The following is a 25,521-nucleotide window of genomic DNA, read 5'->3' as shown; positions in this document are numbered from 1 at the left end:
ATTATCTTTTTTCAACACATTTTAATACTTTTAAAGTTTTATATTTTAATTCAGTCATTAAACAATTTCCACTACATTAATAACAAACAATATTTTAATATTCCTACAAATAAAGAACATCATTTATTTACCAACAAAATTAAAAATATGGAATAATGTACCAGTAGTTTCCTCATTTTTAATTGTATAACTGCATCTGCTGAATGCCTTTGCAATACTTATTTCTGCACTCAGTGGCAATATGTAGATAAAGTTTTGGGCATTTACTTGACAATTAATTCTTATGAAAGTATTATAACTGGTAAATTAAAACGTGATGAGTTTATCGCACTTCAATTCACCAAATTATATGACCCTTTTGGTCTCCCTGTAAAAACCTCAATAGCCACCACGAAATCCTCTTTTGAAATGTAATAACTTAGTATAAAACAAAATTCAAATAAATAACAAATCTTCACAATGTAAATACTTCATAGGTACACAAATTAAAATAAAATTATAAGAGCTATCATAAATTAAATACAGAATTTACACCTACATAATATAAAATTCATCGAAACTTCGTAACAGTGTTGTGTAAATGAAGAAGGAAAAAATTTTCAGAATTTAATTAGCTCTCATATATAGGCCTATAAAGTTAAGGTTTACAAATAATAAAAAAAATCATGCACCATTCAGATCAACACTCCATTAAGCACGAACTACTTTTACATCCCCTTCATAACTTAATGGCATTTTTATATGTTCTTCATGGGTTCCTGCGTATTTTTTTTTTTTGTACAATATGCTTCCATTATTAACTCGTGTTGAAATAACTATCAAGTACTAATAAAACGCACATAAACATTAAATTACACCAGTGGTTTCTAAACTTCTCGAAGGCGTGGCCCACTTTTGGACAAGACTTCTATATGCAATCCCCATTACTGAATTGGTAGAATACTTAACCCCATTCGAAAAATACAAATCATTGTAACTTCGAAAACAATGATAATTTTACACAAAATTAGTGGATAGCACCCAAAGAACGGCCAAAATAGAACATAGGGCAACAACAATACGAAATATTACATGACCATAATTTCTAGTAGCCCACTTTGCTGATATTTTCGAACATTTAACACTTTGAATAATAGTTTGCAATTCCAAAATGTTCACAGCCAGGGATAAAATCAAATAAAGAAACTTCATTTCTGGTCGACATCACTTGACACAAAGAAATGTGATGCATTTCAGTGCATTAAAGAACTCAAGGAAAATTTTACTAAGTATAATAAAAAAAAAAAAAAGAAAATAGGTTTTGTAACTCAACTTCATGGATTTGGCCTAGAAACACGAGTTTTAAAAGAAGAAGGAAAGCGTAATATATTTAGTGTTCAGTAACTGCTCTTCCTCCATGCTCGGATTTCCTCATTGACTTGTTTAATTTTTCTATCTGTGACAGCTATGATGATGTTACCAATATTTGGAGACTTACATTCTTTAAAATACTATCAGGTTCTTTATCTAAATTACAAATTTCCATATATTCTTTTCCTCATTCTTTATTACTCCAATCTGTTCAAAAATTTTCCTTAATATCTACTTCTCAAATTATGGACGGAAGTCCATAGTGTCATTAGTAACCCCTTGTGGTCACGGTTATTAACAGTGGATTTTTGGTAGGGCATCAATCCCATCCTAACACTTATATTCAAATCAAACTTAAACCTAAGAATACTGCAAACACCCAGACTATGCATACCAAGGCACAATTCTTAACCAAGAAAAAATCCCTTGGCAGAATCGGAAATCGAACCCGAAACCTCCTGGTTGGGAACCAACATCGTTGACCACTAGATCAAAAGACCTATTAAAATAGTCTTAATTCTCGTTTATCCTTCCTGGTAGTTGTTATTTTACAAATACTCGTGTTATGGTGGTTAAAGCTACTATTTGACATTCAAATAATGTAGGCCTAAGTTTAGTGTTCTTAGAAGATGACAACACTTTGAGAAACTTCTGAAAGTATGTATTAATATGTATTTATATGTCCATGTCCTATGTGGAAGTCTAAACTACAACTGATGCATCCACCAGTGTAGCTCAGTTTGCCTGCTGATCTGAAGCTGCACTCAGGCGTGGATTCTATTCCCTTTTGAGCTGATTACCTGGTTGAGGTTTTTCTTAATCGTAAGGTGACTGTCATGTAATTCATTCCGAATCGTCTGCCGCATCTCGGCAAATATATCACCATCACAAATTCCATCGAGGTTAAATAATCTAGTAGTGGATATGATGTCGTTAAATAACGAACTAAAGAAACAACTGTTGCATACACTGCAGCCTTCTATTTTGTGATTCTGCTGTTAAAAATGTGTATTTATATTTTATACTGTTAGTAAAGAGATATCTCCCATACACTGCACTGGGTTGTTTAGTCGGTAGAAAAGGAGAGGTTAAACAGAAGAAAAAGAAGAAGAAAATGAAGAAGAAAGAAAGAAAGAAAAAAAAATAAAGAAAGATCTATAAAGTTACTGAAATTATTTGCACTTTTTCACTGTTCTCTATCACAGTTCATAGCCAGCTCATGTTCTGAAAATGAGGTGCTTTATCCTTATTAGAAAAATATAATTTTAGAGGTTATTAGCAACAATAAGATTTAGGATATATACAGAGTGAAAGTGAAATAACCCTGCAGATTGAAAGGGACGACAGGGTTCACTTATATGAATAGAAATCTATATTACGTTTTGTGATTAAATGCACGGTTAATTAGAAAATTAAGTTGGAAGTTTCAGCAGTCTGGCAACATTGTTGCTAACACAGTCGTCTTCTCATAATAAAGATGTAAGAGATCCACGAACTCAGATCTGTCTCTGTATGTGAGTCTATCTTGCTACGATGTTGCAATCTGCTCACATCATTCAGAAATAAGCCAAAGGGATAAATGATTCTTTATTAGAGTTTCTATCGATATGGACAAAAGTCACGATCCTGCAGGGTTGTTTCCGATCTCTGATAACGAATTTGAATGACATCATATGCGTCAGGAGTCACAAAACAGCTCAACTGTGGCGCGAGGTGACAGACGAGTAATGAGTGATCTCATAGTCAGAGTGCATGGCGACTCACAGCAGAAATTCCCAAGAAAATCGAGCCTTTTTGGGAGGGGTACATAACAACCGATGCCAAGTACAGTTAAGTGAAAATAAAAGAAGCCTGCAATAAACGAGGTTTCGTTATTTCCAAGAAAGGCATCTTCTGTGTACTTAATAAGATTGGTAAAGCTCGAATGTAATTAAATTGTATCATCTCGTGGGGTGTGGCGACTTGTTACGGGGGGGGGTGGATTTGCTTGTTTTTTCACCCTGGAATTAATCCTATCCGAGCATCCGAACTTTGCCAGTCTTATTATGTACACACAAGATGCCTTTCTTGGAAATAACGAAACCACGTTTTTTGCAGGCTCCTATGATTTTCACGTAATTGTACTTGGCATCGGAAATGGTTGTTATGTACTCCTCTCAAAAATACTCGATTTTCTTGGGCATTGCTACTGTGATACACCGTGCATTCTGATTATGAAATCACTCACTACCAGGCTGTCACCTCTCACTGCAATTCCTGACGGACATGACGTCATTCAAATTCGTTATCAGAGATCGGAAACAGCCCTGTATTTGCAATAACTATGAGAAAACTATGAACTTTCCACCAATATGGTATTACACTTTTTGTTACATACAACATGAGCTATTCGCTATGAAAAATCTGTGGGGTTATTTCACTTCCGCTCTGTGTATGTGTGTGTGTGTGTGTGTGTATGTGTGTATGTATGTATGTATGTATGTATGTATGTATGTATGTATATATATATATATATATATAATTGTACTCGTACGTCTAAGATTTATGAGTAACTAAACGAACCCTGGAGGGGTAACAATGCTCTCGCATGGTACATTATGTTTTCAATTTAAGAATAATAAGAAAAGTATAATTATAGATGAATAATTAAGGTATATTATAATTTTGGCAGGTAATGGGTTAATATTTCATAATTTCTTTTGTATTTTCCACTTATGTGTTCTGTTGAAATATGTATGATACATGCATTTATACAACTATACTGAAACTATATCAAACTTAAAAACGAATATTGCACAGCAGTGTTGTAATGTTCAAGGGTTGTTTGTAATTTCATATATGTATAGCCAAGCTTAAGCCAAGTCAACTACATACATCTCAAAATTATTTTTAAACTTTGAACACGGGTCCTGATGCTAGATGCAATATCGGAGCCAATGAGAACTATGCACACTAAATAGCCATAGCAACAATCGAGCTCTAAATCCTTCCAAGAAACTCACAGTAATTAGGCAACAACGTATGCCTGTGACTCGTATAGGTGGAAGGGGCATGAAACCGGTAGGTTCAGTGGAGGCAACACAAGCCTGTAAAATGGGATCAAATTCCACTCTTGAGTTTCACAACTTTAAAAACTTTAAACTTTCAATTCATTTCTTCTTTAACACACTTCAACCAACCATAGACTTTATGGTTTGAGGATTTATAACGTGTAATGTAAAAAACTCTATTGCCATGATTCATTCATTGTTAAGAGAAATTCCCAGTGAAGCTTTTCAGAAAAGACGGTTGTAGTTCCTTTCCAAACAGATCATGTGACATTTGTGGTGGACAAACTTACTGTGAGATAGGTTTCTTCCGAATACTTCGATTTTTGTCACTGTTTTATTATAGCAATATCAACATCTCATCTCTGTTGCTGAAAAGGGCTGTTGAGAAGTAATTACCATTACCATCAACTATAGAGACTACGCAGAGATGATGAGTTGATACGGAGAAAATTAGACTGGCAGGGGAAACTGAAGTATCCGAAAAAAACCGTGGCTCATAGCCTTTGTTCATTACAAAGAATGGGGTTCAAACTCCAATTTCCTTTGGTAAGAAGCAGTCAGTGAACTGAGCTATGGTTGAGTCACTTTGTAGTTAAAATGGATGTTAAATAAAGAATTACTACTACCATTCTCACGCAAAAACAAACAACCTGAATGCATTGCATCAGAATTGTTATGTTTTCACCTGCAGAATGGTTATCAAGACCAATAAACAAATAGGCCTAACTGAGTGTGTTAGTCTTTATCAAGTGGTAAAAGAACAATTACAACACATGTACCTCAACATTATACATCTCTGTGAAGGAGGAGCAAGTACAGAGTTCCAACACAATGATGGCATTTTCCTTCTTGACATCGCATAAAAACCCGTTAATTCTACACCACAATTCTCATATTTAAATTGCAGATTTCAGTAACTTGTATTAACAGTTTGACTAAATAATGTTAGGAATGAAGTTTATGCTTTAATCATTCACTATAAACAATTACTTATATTCAGGGCCGCCGAGAAGGGGGGGCAAAGGGGGCAAATGCATATGGGCCCGTCAGATTAAGTGAGTCTGATTACTTTTTATTATCACGAATAATTATCCACAGATACCGGTACAATAACATTTTGTAAGAACATTACATGAATCTGACATATTAACCAACAGTTGTAGAATTAATACAAATTACCACTTCATTATGTAAATGTTTAACTTTTATATAATAGGATATTGGTTTCCCAAGTTAACAATCATCGACACGACACTTGAGGACTCCGGGATTTGCCTGAAATATGTTCCCATCGCTTGTACCAAACACGTTCAATTGGCTTGTCCTCTTAACTACCAACCCCTGCCGGCCCACCGCAATATGCTAGCGGACTCTCCCAAATCCAAGCCGGAGGATTACGTTTCCTTTTCAGTAGGGCCTAAATAGTATGTTTCGTGACGAAACTTTCGTCTTTTCGTTGTCATTTTTCTAGTCAATTCTGTGTTACCAGTGGACATTGGACAAGTAGAAGCATAAGTCGGGAGCTGAGAAGCGCAAGGAGAGACAGACAAATTGGAAGATATTAAGAAAGGGAGTAGAACTTTGTTTGAAGTTGGTGTGAAGTTGAGTGACCTTGGAAAACTAAAAAGTAGCAGATAAATTGTGTCACTGAATGTGTTGTTCGAAAACAAGAGCCTTTCCGAAAACAGTATTGCAGTATTTTTAAAACTCAGAATGGAGAATGTGTTCCCAGAGACTGGCTAGTGTGGAGTGAAAGAAATCTGGGAAAATAATACACTGTGACTGATTTGTTTCACTCCACACTAGCCAGTCTCTGGGAACACATTCTCCATTCTTGAGTTCTGAAAATAATACTGGAAAGGCTCTTGTCCCGTCACTTAGAAGGTTATTAGGCAGGTTGGGGGTACTTTATCGAACAACACATTCAATGACACAATTTGTTTGCCACTTTTTAGTTTTCCAAGGTCACATGTTACTTGCCTTGACTCAGAGTTAGGAACTGGTGTGGGTAAATTTGTTTCACTTGCACATATTAACACATCATTTTTACTATTGTTTGCTTGTTCAGATTCAATACTTCTGTTATCAGAATTTTTTTCTACACAGCCACAATCACCAGTATTCACTTCTAAGTATGAACTGTTTTCATTTTTGACAACCTGAACAGACGGGCTTGAGATTGGTTTATTTTCTGCACCTTCACTAGCAACGCTCAATTTCACACCAACTTCAAACAAAATGAAGGAAATAAAAATGTATTCAGAGTAACAATGTGTCAAAGACTTGTCCTTAGTCTGGAGAGCGATCTTGCTAGGTCTTTAAATTTTGATGATATAATTGTTGATTTTACATCAGTGAAGAAAAGGAGAGTTGTTTGTCGATGTTGGCCTCCAAGTCAGAAACTACAGCTGTTTAAGAATAGTGTTTTATGAAAACGAAACAAAGCAAACGACAACAAAAAGATGAAAGTTTCGTCACGAAACGTACTATGACAGCCCTACTGAAAAAGAGGCGTGATGAATATAATATATTGTGCTAATGTGATGTTTTACTAAAATTTTTAATGTAACGAAAGTGTATACCTATTTTTAGATTCGTATCTGTGTGGGGTTATCTTTTATTTATTTTGCAAATAATTATTATGGTCAGAATAATTGGTAACTTGTCATTTTTTACTTTTTTTTTTCCTCAACGAGGCCCGAGCACAATATTGCACAGGGGCCCATAAATCCTGTCGGCGGCCCTGCTTATATTAATACTTCAAAATTTCTTTACATTTCAAACATAACATTATGACTGTACGCATAGCAATATCATTACTAGAGATGGTAGATTTTATGGATTTAAAATAAAAAATTTAGCATTTTATAGCACTTTCAATGTTACAATTTAGGAGTTTGTAGCATTTTAGAATGGAACATTTTATTACAGAAATTTTAGTGGTAGAAATTCAGTATCATCAACTCATCAATGTGTTAACAGGTACGTATTTTATTAGATTTTCCAGTTAAAATGGTTCAATGTAATAAATAAGCAAAGAAGCATACAAAATTACTGTGAAATTGTGGACATTAAGAAACATGTCAAAGATATGGTTTGATTTTATCCCGATCCATCTAATTACTCAATCACAATCACCCACTAATATGTAAATACAAAATTTGTTTGAGAGTGAACACTGAGCCTAAAAAGATCGCATAGACAGCCAATATTCTATCACCAGCAACAAACAGATTAGATAGTGGTACAGATGACAACAAAAAGGGTAACAGGTTGGTCACATTCCTGTGCTACTCATACTGTAGAAGCTAAAATGGAGGAGCGACGAAATTATTTTAAAAAATTTAAGAACCTGTATGTGATGACGCCATTAAATAGAATTAGATTGTATTATAAAAACAAAATGATATCTCATACGAAGTGATTTCGCTCTTATTTCACAGGAACACACACATTTCGCATTTTATCGTACATTAAAACATAAAATTATTTATTTTGACAGCATTTTGGCACATTTCGCATTTATCGTGATTGTGGAAATCTACCATCTCTAATAATTACGTATATACATTAGGTCTATTACACAATCCAATCATTATATCAAACTATTTTTTCCAAGTAAGAGGGTGATAAAGACATCCTACTTCACAACAATATGAAATTAAAAAAAAGGAAGAGGAAATTAACATAATATAATTTTTAGATATAAATTTAAAAAATTTGTATAAAGCTTTGTAAGCACTAACATTTTTTCTTTTTGCCAAACTTGAAATAATAAATTCTAATATTTTCAAGCAGTTTTGTACATGTTTTTTCGATGAAATACTTACTTATTTGTTGCAAATAATTTAAAACTGAATGTTGCACTTACTAACTACAAATACATCACAAGCTTATCTGAAATGTGACCAAACGAATATCCCCCTCCCCCAGAATAAGGATCTAACTCAATAGGAAAACAATATTAGACCTTATTCGCCAGGGTGAAGGATGTATTGAAAAGGTAAACATTTTAATATAGTCACTTAAATATTAATGACGCTCAAATAGCGTCAGAAATTGATTCTCACGAAATATGGAACATATAGATGGAACACTTAATTCATTTTTATCGTTAATAATACAAAACAGTACAAATAATTTGGAATTTTTTATCTCTTTTAATTGCGCTACAAACACTAAAAAGAAATGTTACATAATTACACACTACATACAGAGTACTGAGATTTAATGCGCAATAATTACGGAACGTCTTCCACTAATACAACACTGATTTAACCTAAAACATCTAATTCCAAAGCTGAATAGTTACAAAGACAATCACATTGCGAGAAAAGTCGGAACTTCTTGCAATTTCCAAAATGAGAGAATCAGTGATGGTAATAGTCCATGTATGATGGCATACTCCTGAGACTTGCTTAGACCGTTATATAATTTGGTGGAGATGGATTGCATTTATATTTATCATGGGATTATTTATTGAAATTGTAATATGAAATTGGGTTTCATTGCAATTTTTTTGAGATTGTAAAGATGATTTTAGCTCTAGAATATGTAGCTACAAAGCAGAGTGACTAAGGTGTCTGGAATCCTTAGTTAGGCATAAATGATTTTTATTAGGTTATTATTATTATTATTATTATTATTATTATTATTATTATTATTACTACCGTAAAATGGGCTGAATAGAGACGAAGTTTTATTATTTTTTATTTCTTTGTGTCAAAGATTAAATATAATAATAAGAGTGTTTATGTTTTCATTCATAACGAGTGAACAATTAATAAACACTCTTATTAATATATTTACTCCCTATTCACCCCATTTTACAATATTATTATTATTATATTATTACTATTATTACTATTATTATAAAGCATTATAAGCTATGAAAATCTCTTACCTGCTGACTTTACAATATAATACCACTGCACTCTGTCCTGACAAACAATTTTCTAATTATCACAAATTTCTAAAAATTTTAGGCCTTCCTTCAGATTGTCCAAATGTTTAAGCCTAGGTCTTCCCAGTAGTCGATAATCTTCAAATTTTATTTTCCTTAAATGAAAATGTCTTAAAAAGGTTATATTTTTCAGTACTTTTGTATTTTATGAAAATAATGTGTATAATTTGCAATGATAACAACTATGTGTATAATTTTCATTGGTAATCATAAAATTAGGTCTTTATTCATGTGAAAATATTAGCATGCAATCTTAAAAAAAAAAAAAAAAAAAAATGTTATATTTTTCGGTAATTTTGTAAAATATTATGAAAATAATAATGTGTATAATTTGAACTGTTAACCATATTCTTTGTTCAATATTTTACAGTACTAGTAAGTTCAAAATTAATATCTACTCACATCACGATTAAGTGCAAAACAAGTTATAATACACCCAGATCTGTGCAAATAAAGTCATATCCACTTTTTAAGTTTAAATAATTTGATGAAGGAAGAATACTGAAGGTCAATATTTTCTCTAAAATCTTGTTACTATAGAAGGAATTGGATGACGAAAAAGAATTATAAAATACACTGTAGATATACTGTGTGACACATTTCATTTCTGAAAAAACTTTTCTTGGGATATAACTTGTTTTGCATTTGAACTCTTCATCTAATATATTCTTCCGCACCTGGGAAGAAGATTATGAAAGAATGAATGTATAATATATTTAGTACATCGCCTGTTGTTGACACAACAATTTATACTTTATATTACTATTATTATTATTATTATTATTATTATTATTATTATTATTATTACTATTACTATTACTATTATTATTATTATTATTATTATTATTATTATTATTATTATTACAATATTGGCAATAAAATATCTAACTCAAAATGAAAATATAAGAATTCAGAAATGTTATTTTGTAGGATAAATTCCCTTCCATAGGCTTCATATGTTTATTATTAACGCATTGTATACTGTATGCTTTGTAAAATATGTGGCATGTATATTACCCTAAATCATATATACCCCATAAGTCGGCCTTATAAGCTTTGACGTTAACAGCTTTTGTCAGGTTTACTACGCTGCCATCTAGTTGTTACATAAGGAGTCACGTCATAATTCCCATTTGAACTGCATTAGTGACTGTACTGCCATCTCGTGTTCATTTACGGCAGACGGGTGGCGATCCTGGCGGTTGTTCTCTTCAACATAGCAATGACCTACTGTTACATATATGATCTAGGATATTACAAATGACAGTACCTACAGCAATATCAATACCATATCCTCTGTTTAGTGTTACAGTTATTATTACTGCCATTATTACTGTAATTTTTGTAAATAAATAATTGATTAAATGGCGATCTTACTCGTGTTAATTGTGTAAGCATGTGAGGCTTATAGCTGTTTCGGTGCTTCTTCACACCATCCTCAGAGCCAACTAGATCTCGGCGTCATCTCGAACTTCGCTTCCTGTTGTGCGGGTGCGTTCGATTGTTGAGAAGTGGTGTCAAATAGTGTATGTGTTCTGAAATTGATCTGTGTGTTGAGAATTTGATCAGGGTGTGTTTTAGTGTGTCTGTATATTTCATATTGTTCTAGTGTGTTGAGTAAGCTGTAGGCCGCACATGCTTACACAATTAACACGAGTAAGACCGCCATTTAATCAATTATTTATTTTCAAGTGTTAAAAGTAGTGTACGAAAGATTCAACATGTAATTTTTGTATTACTTTGACTATTCAATTACTATTACAGAGTTTGATTTAGCTTTGTGAAGAACAACGTTCGAAGCAATAATGGCTTTAATGTATTAATAAGCTAGGCACGTCTCAAACCATAAAGCTTTGAGATTTCAACTGATGATTTTCAGGATACTTAGCGCAAAATATATAGTTATGCTACATGTTGTATGTCAAAACATAAAATATTTAATGCAACTTCCTTATTTAAAAAAAAAAAAAAAAACATCAACTAGATTTTCTATGGCTTAAGAAAAATATACGTAAAAACCATCAATCTTAGCTATCTATTAATATTTCACGTTCATTTTTTAATATAAATTTTGTGAACAAGTAGAAACTTTTAATATTTGCGCCATATCAGACAGTGATTAATGAAACTACAGTGTTTACTTCCCTTTTCACTTTGAAGTGTCTTTATTCTTTTCATTCCAAAAGGAGCTAGAGAGGAGAACTTGAAAAAAACATGCTTTTAGTCTTCACGATATATATTTTTACATAGAGTACCCAGTACGCCTTTAATCTATAGAAAACAAGTTTTCTTTTCTCCTCGGAAAAGAAGTAGGTTCACAACACTATCAGAATGTCTGGGATAAGACGTCTTGGTAGATCAGTTGGCAGAACACTGGCTTACAATAACTATGGACCTGAGTTCGAATCTCAAATATGGCGGAGTTGTATTTGTGATGAACAAATCCAAAGTTGCTGAGAGTTTTTCTCGGGGTTCTCCCGTTTCTCTCCATCACTCCATTGTCACTGTCCATTTTAATATTCATTATCATAATTTCACTAGTATTCATTCAAAACGGTGCAGAGTGATCTAGTACTGTGACTGGTACACAGATGGCATCAGTTTGAGGAGACGTATGTTATCGCAGTATGGGACATCACAGGACCTTAAGGCTGAATCAATAAATGGTGCCAAACAGTTGAGTCACGATATCTACAAAACACGACTGTTTGGACTCAAAATTAATTGCAAGTATAGGAGCAGTAAGGTAAAATAAGGCCACTAGGGGCTGTAGTGCTAGCCTTTGAGCATCTCTTTTGTACCAAAAAAAAATTCTTGAATATATGTAGGCCTACTATATTCCTTATCATTTTCAAACATTTTACTAATTTTGCTGAATCTAGCGGTAATATCCTGACACTGTATTTCATATTCCTATACCTTTACCTACACAATCTAAGATGGCGAGCAGCCTAATTTCTGAAGTGGCGAGACATCTGAAGTACCCAATTTAAGATCTTAAATTTTTATTTGGTGTCATCATCATATTATTAGTAACTTTATAAAAACCAAAACGAAAAATGGAAATATGTCGGTGATATGATTACCAATAAACTGAGATAATATTAATCTCATGTATACAAATAAATCCTGTGTTTATGAATATCATGATTGCATACAGGTATTATATGTTCCTCATCCCTAAGATTTAATGAGTTAAAGTATACAAGTGAAAGGAATTTTAAAACGTCAAGAAGTTTACTTTCTTGTGAGTGTATTATTTGTAAAGACTATTTTTATAAGAAAATAGAAAAATAATAAAACTTTCATCATCTATTTAAAATTAAAAAATAAATACAATGATTCTATGTCTGAACTAATATTGAATTATTTAGTTTCCACTCATGAAATTCTGACTAATCTAGCTTCTACGACAAATGAGTAGATTATAAAATACTATCACTCTTAACAGACGGAATTCAGTGAGTTCATGTTGAAAAGCACCACCATAGATGACATTTCTACGCAATGTTTATAATCAGAGCTAAACAGAAAGGTTACAATATTACAAGCATGACCAGATTTGAAACATCCATTATGGAGAACTCCAGTATTGGGAATGTTGTGTTTCTGAAAAATAAAGGAATCTATAAGAATGTGACTGGATAATTTGATACACTGTTAGGAACTTAATATATTGCTGCATAATATGTATAATTAATGAGGACGCATGTCATTGATTGACATAGTTTGTTATATAAAAAAAATTCATTTATATTAAAATTAATCGCATATGCTGTTGATAAAAATATGCATTTTAATAACGTACACCAGTTCAGATTAGTTTCAAATAATTTATCCTTTAACACAGAATTCATAAGATTCAGATAAATTGTGTAAAAGATTCCATAAACCCACATTCCTTTCTGATTTCGTTCATGTGTGATCAGTTTTGAACATCTGTGATAGATTCATAGAAATGTAAAATAAAATGAAAGTGACAGGAAACACTAGTCAACAAATTTTAACTTTTTGTCTGTCACAGAAATGAAATCAGCTGATTTTTTACTAAATCGACCCTGCTGATTACGAAAATCGCAGCGAAAAATCTGTAACACTTAACATATTTGTGTGACATTTCAAAATACGTAATTACAACAGTGAAAATAAATAAATTCCTAAGATACAAAATTTATACACAAAATACACCGACGTTTCACAGAAAAATAATAACGCTGCATAAATAATAATTAAAATAAGAAAAAGTAGCATTATATTCCTTTTTTTCCCTTCAAAATAGGCTTTTACTTCATTAATTTAAAACTGGATCAAATGAACTATAATTTTTAAGGTTTATAAATTAAATTGATTAAAATCTCAAATCAAATAACTTAGGAGCTCTACATTGAAGTAACAACCATATACAGACTTCAAGTCAGATTTTTTAAAAATATATTTAGCTACTTAGTTATTTTTTTCTCTTGTAGTTTGAGCCACCTTCTCTGAACAAAAACCAACAGTAGTCCCCCATCATACTAGAATCCCACCTTCCTTGATATCGTTGTTCCATCCTGTGTATATCTTGATGGAATCTTTCCCCTTGTTCATCGCTTACAGCTCCCAAGTTCTCTTGGAAAAAGTCCAGATGGGAATGTAGGAAATGTATTTTCAAAGACATTCGACAACCAAGCTTCTGGTAACTATGCAGGAGTTCTTGTACAGGCTGCTAGTAATTGTCAGCTTTATTCCTAACAACTCACTAACAATACCTCCAAAGGCATTCCAAGCTTCTAGTTCCTCAACACTTAATTTTTTTTTCGAAGCTCTCATCTTCCAAAAGTTTCCTAATTTGAGGGCCAACAAAAATTCCCTCTTTCACTTTACTTTCACTGAGTTTCGGAAACATATTCCTTACATATGTAAAACCTTTCTCCATTTTTATCCATAGCTTTAACGAAATTCTTCATTAAACCAAGCTTGATATGTAAAGGAGGAAGCAGTACTTTTTCCGGTTTTAATAAGTGACATACTTGATATTATGTTCTCCTGGGACATAGCTTTCTCTGGAAGGCCAGTCTTTCACTATATAGTGTTTTTCAGTCGCTCTACTATCCCATAAACAGATAAAGCAACAGTATTATGTAAATCCAGCCTGAAGTCCAAGCAATAAGGCGACAATTTTCAAATCTCCGCAGAGTTGCCAGCAGTATGCTTTATATTGGACTGCATCTAGTAACACTTTGTAATTTGTATAAGTTTCCTTCATATCCACTAAATACGCCACTGGAATTGATGGTTTAGTGTTTCCATTGTGCAATAACACTGCTTTTAAACTTATTTTGGAAAAATCTATGAATAATCTCCATTCCTCTGGGATGTGTTGAAATCCTAGTTCTTCCATTAAGCCGTCTATATTTACACACACGCACATAGAAGTCTTCATTATAAAATACTTCGAAAATCGTTCATGCCTCTTCCTGTACAATGAAATTCTAGTATCTGGTGCTAGTAGATTCCATTGTTGTAGTCTAGACCCTAAAATTTCAGCTTGTTGTTTAGTGAGATTAAGATCTCTCATTAAGTTGTTCAGTTCACATTTTTTAATTAAATGGGGTTCTTTATGATATTCTAGAATATAGGACGGATCAGAGGATGTTGATGGTTGAGCCAAGTCATCTCTTTGTTCTATTGGAATAACCAATTCTTGCAATTGCGAAGGTGGATTAGGAAAAGGAGTTTTGGTCCATGTGGTACAGGTCTTATTGCAGATGGAACATTAGGATATTCAATTTTAGATCTTGTTTTCTTTGAAAACCCCGTAATCTTCGTTAAACAGAAATAACAGTCTTCTGCATGGCTTGTCGATTCACGCCAGATCACTGGAACTGCAAACGGCATACTTCGATTCTTCTCTCCATTCATCCGTTTTATCAGTTTTGAGTAACATGCTATGCAGCACACATGGGGAGCCCAAGATTTGTCCTCATCACACACATTACATTCAAAATAGCAATAATATGCTTGTTTTAACTTATCTGATAAAGGCCGATGCTGCGATTTTGCAGTAAACTCTCCACATACATAATAAAAGCTGTTCGGCGAATTTACACACGCACGACGAGATTTTTCATTCTGAGAAAGCGTAAATCAACGCGAAGATAAACACTTAAAACCAGCGATACAACTCGTCACAAGCTCAAACAATATTAATCTGATCCTAAAATGCAATCTCTTTCACTCTAAAAGGCCACTTTCTCAGTGCTTTCTGTCGGTCTAGCGTCATAAAGAAATAAAGTGATACAGATACAGTATATATCACCCACTACGCGCCTTATTAACGCAGACTCATGTATTTGAAAGAACCTATTCCTTAAAATACACATCTAGTATATTCTGAGCAATAATAAGTTATACAACGTATGAATATACTGTGTAACCGTTTAAATAAAGTTCGTAGTTCGATATCCGAGTTCTTTGATAAATTCATTCATTTTTTTTTTTTTTTTTTTTTTCACAATTTCCTATTTTCCTCTTAAGTGGTGCGTGATGGAAAATTTTCAAGTTTAGATCCAGTATCAGCACACAAAAATTGATCTAAAATTACCATTTTCACCCTTGTGACAAAAACCTTGTTGACTAGTGAAATTTGAGAAATGCTTTTGATTGCGTGAAACGTCTTTATTCTTGGTATCTAATTTTTAGCTTAGATAAGGCTGGATTTAAGGATTAATTAAATACTACTACAGGCAGGATGAGTACACCCTACTATCCAATAATTATACAAATGGAGCGAGACAGACTGTGTGGAAAACCTCGAGATATATTAAACAGAGAATAGAACGAGATGGACCATGTCGGAAAACCACAATGTACGAAGTCCATATTACACTTCTGTGTCCATGGTACCACGAGTTAAATCACAGTCTGCAGAAAAACCTTTCATGTTAAAATGTTACAACTTTTTTTTTTCCTTGTAGGTCGAGTATAGATGTTTCACGAAAGGAAAGTGAAGTTATTACATGACCCACACTTTCACATGTACAGTGACATTGTTTTGTTTAGCCGCGCGGTTTTCATTTTTCTGTCGCCCACCGCTAGGAGCTTATCTGCGGCCAAGCGGCCACCAAGTCTGCCGGCACTGAAACATAGTACAGGGATTTGTGCTTATCCAGCTCAAAGTACGTGTTGAAAATGTCCCCCACCAACTGCTACACACTGTTGACACCTTCTTATGAAATTGTTAATTACTTTAAGAAGTTATGCTTCACTGACTGACTCTATTTCAGCTTTTATATAGCCTTTAAGCTCATTTATTGTATGCGGGTTTTTCGCATAAACCTTATTTTTAAGTGCTCCCCATAGATAGAAATCATAGTATGGACTTCGTGGAGTCCACAATTTTTTACTGATAATTCTCCTTCCGAAAATTCGACGCAATTCTCTCATTGATTCCTCGGCAGTATGAGCAGTGGCGGAGTCTTGTTGGAAATAACTAAGGAAAGTTATCCGTAAGTCAGTTCATCTAAAAATGGGTCAAGGATCTCATTCACATAACGCTCACTGGTAACTGTGCCCTGAGTGAAAATAGGCTCAATAATTCTGTGTCCGCCTATTTTATCACCGTACAAAGATGTTTCGAGTACAACATTGGGTTTCTCCTGACTGTAATACAGATGATTTTGTGAGGATACGTGTCCATCTAAATGAAAATAAGCTTCATCAGAAAAATAAATTAATGTCGATCAATTTGCTCAGAATTTACTTTCTCTAAAATCAGATTACAAAAATGCAACATCTTATTGGGATCTTGTTCATTTAACTTTTGAAATAGGTACAGGACTTCTGTATCGCTTTAATGTAAGTAATTCTGTTGCTTGACAAGCGGACTTATAACTTCTGTTTTACAATAAATGAGCTTAAAGACTATATAATAGCTGAAATCGAGTCAATCAGTGAAGCACAATTCTTAAAGTAATTAACAATTTCATAAGAAGGTGTAAACAGTGTGTAGCAGTTGGTGGGAGACATTTTCAACACCTACTTTGAGCTGGGTAAGTACAAATTCCTATACTACTACTACATTTTCATGGAGTAATCAAATCGATCTGAATACATTTTCCGCACTTAATACGATCCTCCCAATACCTGTTTTCATGCAATTTTCGATACGTATTGAAAACGATCTGAGTACGGAAGCTGAAGTTTAGAAAGTAATTATGTTGGTTAACATGTCATCGACATATTAGCATGTTGGTCACTCTGTAGGCATTCGCTATAAACAATGTTGCGTTTTCCAAATGAGGCGCATGAAAACTTAATATTCTGGCTGTTAATGAAGGATTGTAATATTGACTTTTAGGAAAACACGAAATATTATATTTTACAACACGCCTTTTCAACATACATATTGCTCTCGCCGCTGGTAAAACAGCTGACACATTAAACAAATGACGATCGATCACGCGCTCAGCATATTGAGATCGTATTGAATACGATACCCGTTTTCATGGAACTCAATTCGAATTGAATACGATGACCAGTGGCGGCTGATTGGCTGAGGCAAGTGAGGCCGGGCCTCAGTCACTTTGCTTCCTTAAACTCAAAATTTTAGTGGTTTTTAGTCGTATATAACATATTTTATTAGTTATTTCAACGAAGCGTATAGAGTTGTAAAAGTAGAAAATTGTGTGATGTCTATAGACCTGTCTTGCAGTAAATTTGTTCCTGAGGTCAGGATCGCACATTTCTTGTGCCTTCGTGGCCTATATAGCAGGTATTCGCCCACCCATCAGCCTTCATTTCTCCCATTCAGAACCCGGTCTTTTGTCAATGCCGGTCTCATGTGTCAATTGGGATAAAATAACAGTGGGGAATCGTGTGGTCCACAGTAGTTATGTGTTTCGGGAAAATATAAATCGAAAGAGTTACGAGAAATAATTATGATAATTGTAATACATTCATTGTTAGAGTATCGTTATCGATAGGAAATAATATTGAAAAAAGGAAAGTTTTAAATTAAGACAGACCTACGCCATCACAATAAGATAATCTTAAAACGCGAGCTTTCAATGCATCCTGGTGTAACATAAATGGTTCTTTGGTAATATGGTGCGAAATAAACTTTTCTGTTGGTCGTGCTTGTTACTGTCAAAAAACAAAACAAAAACAAACAAAAAAAAAAAAGAAAAGAGAGAACAGCGTGTCTACTAAAACTTCAGCGATCTGAAAAATATTTCCAGCGGAATTTCAACACATGCTTCTTCAGTTGAGCATAATATTGATTGCTTTATAAAAATTAAATAGTTAAGCCTACTGAAATCAACTCACAGCATAGCAACTTATTTGAAGATTGACATAATAATAATAATAATAATAATAATAATAATAATAATAATAATAATAATAATATAGTAATAATGTAAATGATAATAAAGTATCGTCAATAATAAACATTTTGTATGGAAGGTAGCCTGCTTAAACTACTTACTACAGGCCTCACCGAGGATTTCGGACACCAGCCGCTACTGATACGATCCGATCCTACTTTTTAGGTGTATCGACCTTGAGACTCAGATCATTTTGTCTCCGTTTTCATGGAAGTTTCAATACGGTAATCGTACTCTGATCGATCTGAATACTCCATGAAAACGTAGTATACTGTATGTTTCAGTGCCGGCAGACCAGGTGGCCGCTTGGCAGCAGATACTGTACTCCAACCACGAGAAAGTCTTCGGGGACTGAGACGAAGCGGGATAATGCTGTGAATGAATGTTGATGTCATAAGATGTCATAAGGTCACACACGTGGATACTTTTATCTCTATTGGCTAGCTCTCACAGCACAAACGATAACTTTGATCACACATATTGATACTACCCTAGTTACAAAATTAGATCACGGTTAATCTCCTGGTCTTTTAATCTCTCCATGCAGGAAATAACATATGGAGGAGAGCGCATGGTTTTTAAACTGACGTTATAACGGTAATATCGTCTATCTACTTCGTTCCAATAGATGACGCAATAGTAAGCACATTCCTTTCACGGTTGATCTCCTGGTTGGAGAACAGTAAGCTCCTACCGGCGGGCAACGCGGCAAATGAAAACCGAGTGGCTAAACAAAACAGTGTCACTGTTTAAAGATATATCTTAAATCAATTAAAATGATCGTTGCATTAAGCAAAGGTCTATTAAATTATCAACGTTCACATTCTTACAGATCCTTTCCTTTTCCAAAGCCACAAGATTCTTACTGTCGGAACTCTCTACTGCTCTGATCCTTGTTCCAGAGGTCTACAGCAGGTAATACAAATAAGTTAAACTTATATCTCAAACTCCAGCCCAACACTCAACCATTAGCTTTTTGAAGCTGTCGACAACAGAGACTTAACAGTCTTATCTAATCAGGCAAACAAATTTCATGTAATATAGTACGTAAATTTGTGAGAGCACATAATTATGTCTCGTTTCTTGCTCTATCTCCCTACTGGCTAGAATTACAATTTTTTAAAAAGTAAGTCACATAATTGTCTTTAGGTACTAATACAGTCAGTAGCAGTATTCCACTAGAACAATATATCCTTGAATAATAATAATAATAATAATAATAATAATAATAACCATAACAATAACAACGATAATAATAATAACCATAACAACGATAATAATAATAATAATAATAATAATAATAATAATAATAATAATAACAACAATCCCTTCATCACCTACCCTGTTCAACATCTAGGCCTACTTGAAGGATTTAATTAAGAACTGTTTTCAGAACATAGCAGGGGTGATAGTAGGAAGGAGAAGAATAAAGTGCATAAAATTTGTTGCTGATATGGCATTGTTAGCAGAAGAGGAGACGATACTAAGAAATATGCTACTGGAGCTACATGACAGTTGTGAGCAATATGGGTTAGACACATGCCAACAAGACGAAGACCATGGTTATCGGAAGAAAAATATTGGAAGTAAAAGTGAGAATTCGAAATGCATTAGAGCAAGTGGACAGCTTCAAGTACTTGGGGTCTACTATAAGCAGTAACATGACTTGCTGCCAGAAAATCAAAAGGAGAGTAGCAAGGAAGCTTTTAATAGAAAAAAGCAGCATCTCCTGCGAACCTATGAAAAAATAACTAAGGCACAGGCTACTTCCGACTTGACATCTTACAGAGAAAGGGGAGCAATTTTGTCAAGTTGTCATCCTAACTCAGTTCCGAACAGTCTTGTATATAATACAATTCGTAACTAAAAAACATGATGGTATAGTTCATGTGTATTATAAGCGTATTATCTGTTAATAATTTTGTTGTGAATAAAATATCTAGTTACGTTAGTTTCACATTAAGCCCTCGAATTTGAGTACTGGCAGTACCTAAAATCAAACTGTTCCTAACAGTATCTAAGACTGAGTAACAAACAAGTGACTATATAGGCCTACTTTATTCTTCCAAACAAGCTCGGACATAGAGACTCAGAGCCTCAAAGTAGTTAGCAGAGTAGGATTTATTTAACGTAGTTTGAATTCAGAAAATAGACAAGTAGACTTAGAAATGAAGTAGACAAGTACCAATTACATTTTTTATATTTATAATTATAAGATTATCTCTGATTGAGGTTCTGGCTGATACCCCTGATCACAAATACGTAATCAGGGCTGATACGTATATATCTATTTTTATCCAGTACATTCTACTTGGCGATATGTGTCAGAAGAAGACCAATTGTTTGTATACATCTGAAGTCTGATTAGTGAAATACAGTATGTTACTAGTCAGTGAAGTATGCAATAGAGAGGGAAAGGAAATACCCACCCTATCCCATTATCTCCTGGCTTACTTGCTTCATGAGTGATACCTCATGGTGTCACTTACGAGGTTGAAACCTGTCTTTGGACTAACAACAACAATTTATTACAAGATTATATTGCCATACGAAAGTTTTAGTGTCCAACAAAATAGAACTATTATTATTATTATTATTATTATTATTACAACTATTATTATTACTTTCCCTGGCTGGGGCCCCCTCCAAAGTTGGGGCCCTAGGCAGCTGCTAGTTTGCTTAGGCAGAAGTTTACCGCTGTTTCTACATAATGTTTGTATATTTCGTATTTTTTAAGTATACCCTTTTACCTATTAACCTTTTGGTGCTGTACTGGTATGATGTAATATTTTGTGTATATTGTTATTTTGTTAAATCTGAAATTTTCTCCTAGTACTTATTTACCGTTATTTAGTAATTATTATGTTTATACTTGGCTTTTTTATTGATATGTATTTCTGTTAACGAGATAATACATTTTAATAGGAAGCTCAGCTCTTATATCAAATACAATTAAGTATAACAGGTTTTTATATTGTAAGGTTAAAGTATAGATACCGGTATATATCCATAAAAATCGGCATTATTTATAGTAATTAAACTTGTGAAGCCAACAATTATACAATTTTAATGACAAATAAATCTCTCTACTTCAAAATATAACTTTCGGTTTACTACCAGTACTACAGTATATGTTTAAAAACTCTATGAATATAATTGCACACTTTCCTTGTAACGCATTTAACTTTTATTTTAACTTAATCTTCACTATTCCTAACCAATATTTATCCTTCTGATCGGGAGTAGTGCATGTAAATATGTGGCCTAGAAGAGGTAAGAGATTTCTTCCATTACATTTGTTTTTAGTTTTGATCTGTTTACATTGGTATGTATTTTTTTAGTCAGAAATAATGTAGAGCACTTTATATATACGTACTTAATTTCATTTATGATGTTTACGTCCAAGTTTAGAGAATTAATAGCCCACATTAAATTGATATAGACAGTTCATGATAACCCACAATATAAATAATTTCAATATGTATACACGAAATTGGGAGGTAACATCGTGCAGCAACCGTGTTAGAAAGATATATATATATATATATATATATATATATATATATATATATATATATATATATATTCCCTCACCAACATGGCGACGCGTGAACCAAGTGGCACGATATTTCAACACACCGTGTTTACTCCATTTTAGTATAGAGCTCAATGAAGATTTAGTCTAATATTGTTAGGAAAGCATCTTTCTGGAAAGCATTTATATTTGTTACACTTTTTCCTTTTCCCCGGAGTTTCAAGTCTTCATGACTCTGCGTCATCTTCATCTACTCGGCCTTTTCCAATATCGGTAACACTGCTCTTATTAATTTTAACACAAGCAGCAGTTCTCATCACGACTTGCGCCAAAGATAAAAGAGGCCTGCCATTATATTTTTTGCTCCCAAAATATTCTCTTACGTTACACACCATCTCTCGCGCTTGACTCTTTAACGGGACACTTTGTACAATATTCTTTGTTCTCCGCCTGCCTTTCCTTCCTTCCGACATGGCACAAGACACCTGATTTGAAACTCTCGCAGAAACTAGAAAACACACACTAGTCACACACTCCACCAATGACAACGAAGATAATAAGTGTAATATAATTTAAACATAATAATTATCGATACAGTAAAATAATAATAATAAAACTAAACAATATTTATAATTCACACAATGCAAGCGCTAACCTGCCGACTCAAAGTCATCTCGGGCATTGTATGCACGTGCAACTTGTAAACAAAGACAGAGCAACACCGTCCCGTTAGCATGGTTACGCGTCTCTCGTGATTGGTTGATTTGAATGGTTGCAATGGTAACATGCTAAAGGCGCAATTTGTCAGGTCGGAAGTAGTTTTGGACACAGATAGTGAAGTGCTTTTGTGTGAATTGTGGCATTGTATGGGCCAGAAACATGATATTACGACGAAGTGAAGAGAAGCGATTAGAAGCATTTGAAATGTGGATGTGAAGAAGATTGGAGCGTGTAAAGTGGAGAGACAAATAAGAAATGAAGCTGTGTTCGAAAGAGTCAGTAGGTGAAGAAAGAATAACGCTGAAGCTGATCAGGAAGAGAAAAAGGAATTTGTTGGGTCACTGGCTGAGAAGAAACCGCCTACTGAAGGATGCACTGGAAAGAATGGTGAACGGGAGAAAAGTTCGAGCAGAAGAAGATATCAAGATGATAGACAACATTAAGTTACATGGTTCGTATGCGGAGACAAAACAGAAGGCAGGAAATAGGACAAATTAAAGAACGCTGGCTTTGCAGTTGAAGACCTGCCCTTGGGCAGAAAACTAATAATAATAATAATAATAATAATAATAATAATAATAATAATAATAATAATAATAATAATAACAACAATAAATATTTCATACACCACCATATTTAGAGGTATACTGTTTAGCATTTTCATCTGTCATCTACGTAAAGAAAACATTCAAGATAAAAAAAAGAGTTGTTAAGAGTCAATCTGAGAGTAAATCGCAATTTTGTCTCTTCTTTTTCAAACTAGCATTTATTATACTGGTTGGAGGAGGGGGTTTCCAGATAGAAATTATTACATTTATTATATTTCATGTGCATACTATATGGATGAATGAACGTCTAGACAATTAATATGAAACAAATCGATCCAAAAGTTTCAGAAAGCATGCAAAAATTATCTTCTCGATATTACAGTACAAAAAGCATGCATTTTTGTGAAAATCTATTTTAACAGTACTTGAAATACTTTCGATTTGGATGAACTACCAAAATGCTGTAAAAATAAGAAAATTGAATAATGTAATATATAGAGTATTAAAAAAAGTATCCAATTTTATGAAGGAGGTGGTAGTATGCATCAAAACAAGAAAATAATGTCTAATAAACATGGGTCCTACAACACACACTTTCTGAGATCTGAACACTTGTTCATAGGAGGTGCTCAATGTGACGTCCATTTATGGCAATACATTTCTCTGCCCTACAATACACCAGACTACCAGATAATCATACCGTAGTTGACACCCTGACATGGAATAATGATACGTCGCAAGGAATACTGAAAACAAAAGTTTGATTGCGGATATGAGAGGGGTTCAGCAGAGATGATGATGTGAATTTTAGTAATCAGCATGTGTAGACTGATGAAAATCCTCATGCACTTGGAGAAACAAGGCATCAGCACCGATTTTCAATCAACTTATGGGAAGGCGTTCTTGATGATAAGTTAATAGGGCCATAATGCTAACACAGAGATTAACTGGGGATCGTTATCAGGACTTTCTTATTAACGTATTAAAACAAATTTCAAAGAGTGCGTGATTCTTTACGCCGAGGGGCAGAGGAATGCATTGCCATGAATGGACGTCACATTGAGCACCTCCTATGAACAAGTGTTCAGATCTCAGAAAGTAGGCCTATATGTTGTAGGATCATGTTTATAAGACATTATTTTATTGTTTTTATGCATACTAGCACCTCCTAAAATGTTGGATACTTTTTTTAAACACCCTGTATAACAGACTTAACTGAAATTTATGCTTAATAGCATTTTACAATATATTAATAACATTATATATTATGTAATAAATGTTTGGTTCTTACCTTGAGATCACATGTAGTGTTTAGTAGCAAGTTGCTGGGCTTCAGGTCCCGATGTAACACATTGGCTGAATGGATGTATTTTAACCCACGGAGGATTTGGTACAAAAAGTAGCAGATGTGGTCATTACTTAGTCTCTAAAGGCAGAAAGAAAGGAAATGCATCTTACAAATATATTTTATTTATATTCTACAAGCGAATATAATATATCTGTAATATATCAATTGTGAACAGTTTCAATGCCTTATTAAATGAATTATAAATTGCTAAAATACCCAGATAATTAAGCTCAATACATTAAAGACAAAGTAACAAATAATTTTAACTTTTCACCCTAAAATTCCATAAAGATAGAGTATATACGAATAAACTCTAAACTACAGACGACCTCAGAGACGATATAACATAAGAAATTGCAAGCAATACGGAAATACTGCAGAACTTTGTATGCGAATAATAATTTCATCAAAAGATGTTGGGAATGTGCGAATACAGAAGAACACCACTTCGAACAACTCATATAACGCAGCTTCGTAGTCATTATGAAATAAAAATACAATAATTGTGTGTATGCTATTATTAATCACGTGGGAGGTTGCGGGTCGATAATAACACAGTCTACGCTAGCCATGCAAGCATATCTGATGCACATATTCCGGGAGCCTAGCTAAACACACCGTATTATCTATATGTGACAGCGC

At 33.7% G+C, this 25,521-nt stretch overlaps 1 protein-coding gene across 1 annotated transcript in view; it reads right to left on the bottom strand.

Annotated features, from left to right (window-relative positions):
* rl (Mitogen-activated protein kinase rl) overlaps positions 1–25,521 on the bottom strand; it is a 536,876-nt gene that overhangs the window by 62,947 nt on the left and 448,408 nt on the right. Inside the window, exon 4 of the mRNA XM_069827948.1 lies at positions 24,823–24,957. Coding sequence (XP_069684049.1) covers positions 24,823–24,957 — 135 coding nt within the window. The remainder of the gene's footprint in view (positions 1–24,822; positions 24,958–25,521) is intronic.

This window comes from Periplaneta americana, chromosome 1, assembly GCF_040183065.1.
Source record: "Periplaneta americana isolate PAMFEO1 chromosome 1, P.americana_PAMFEO1_priV1, whole genome shotgun sequence".
Lineage (NCBI taxonomy): Eukaryota > Metazoa > Arthropoda > Insecta > Blattodea > Blattidae > Periplaneta > Periplaneta americana.
Note: the sequence above shows the minus strand (reverse complement) of the source record. Positions and strands in the feature narration are given on the sequence as shown.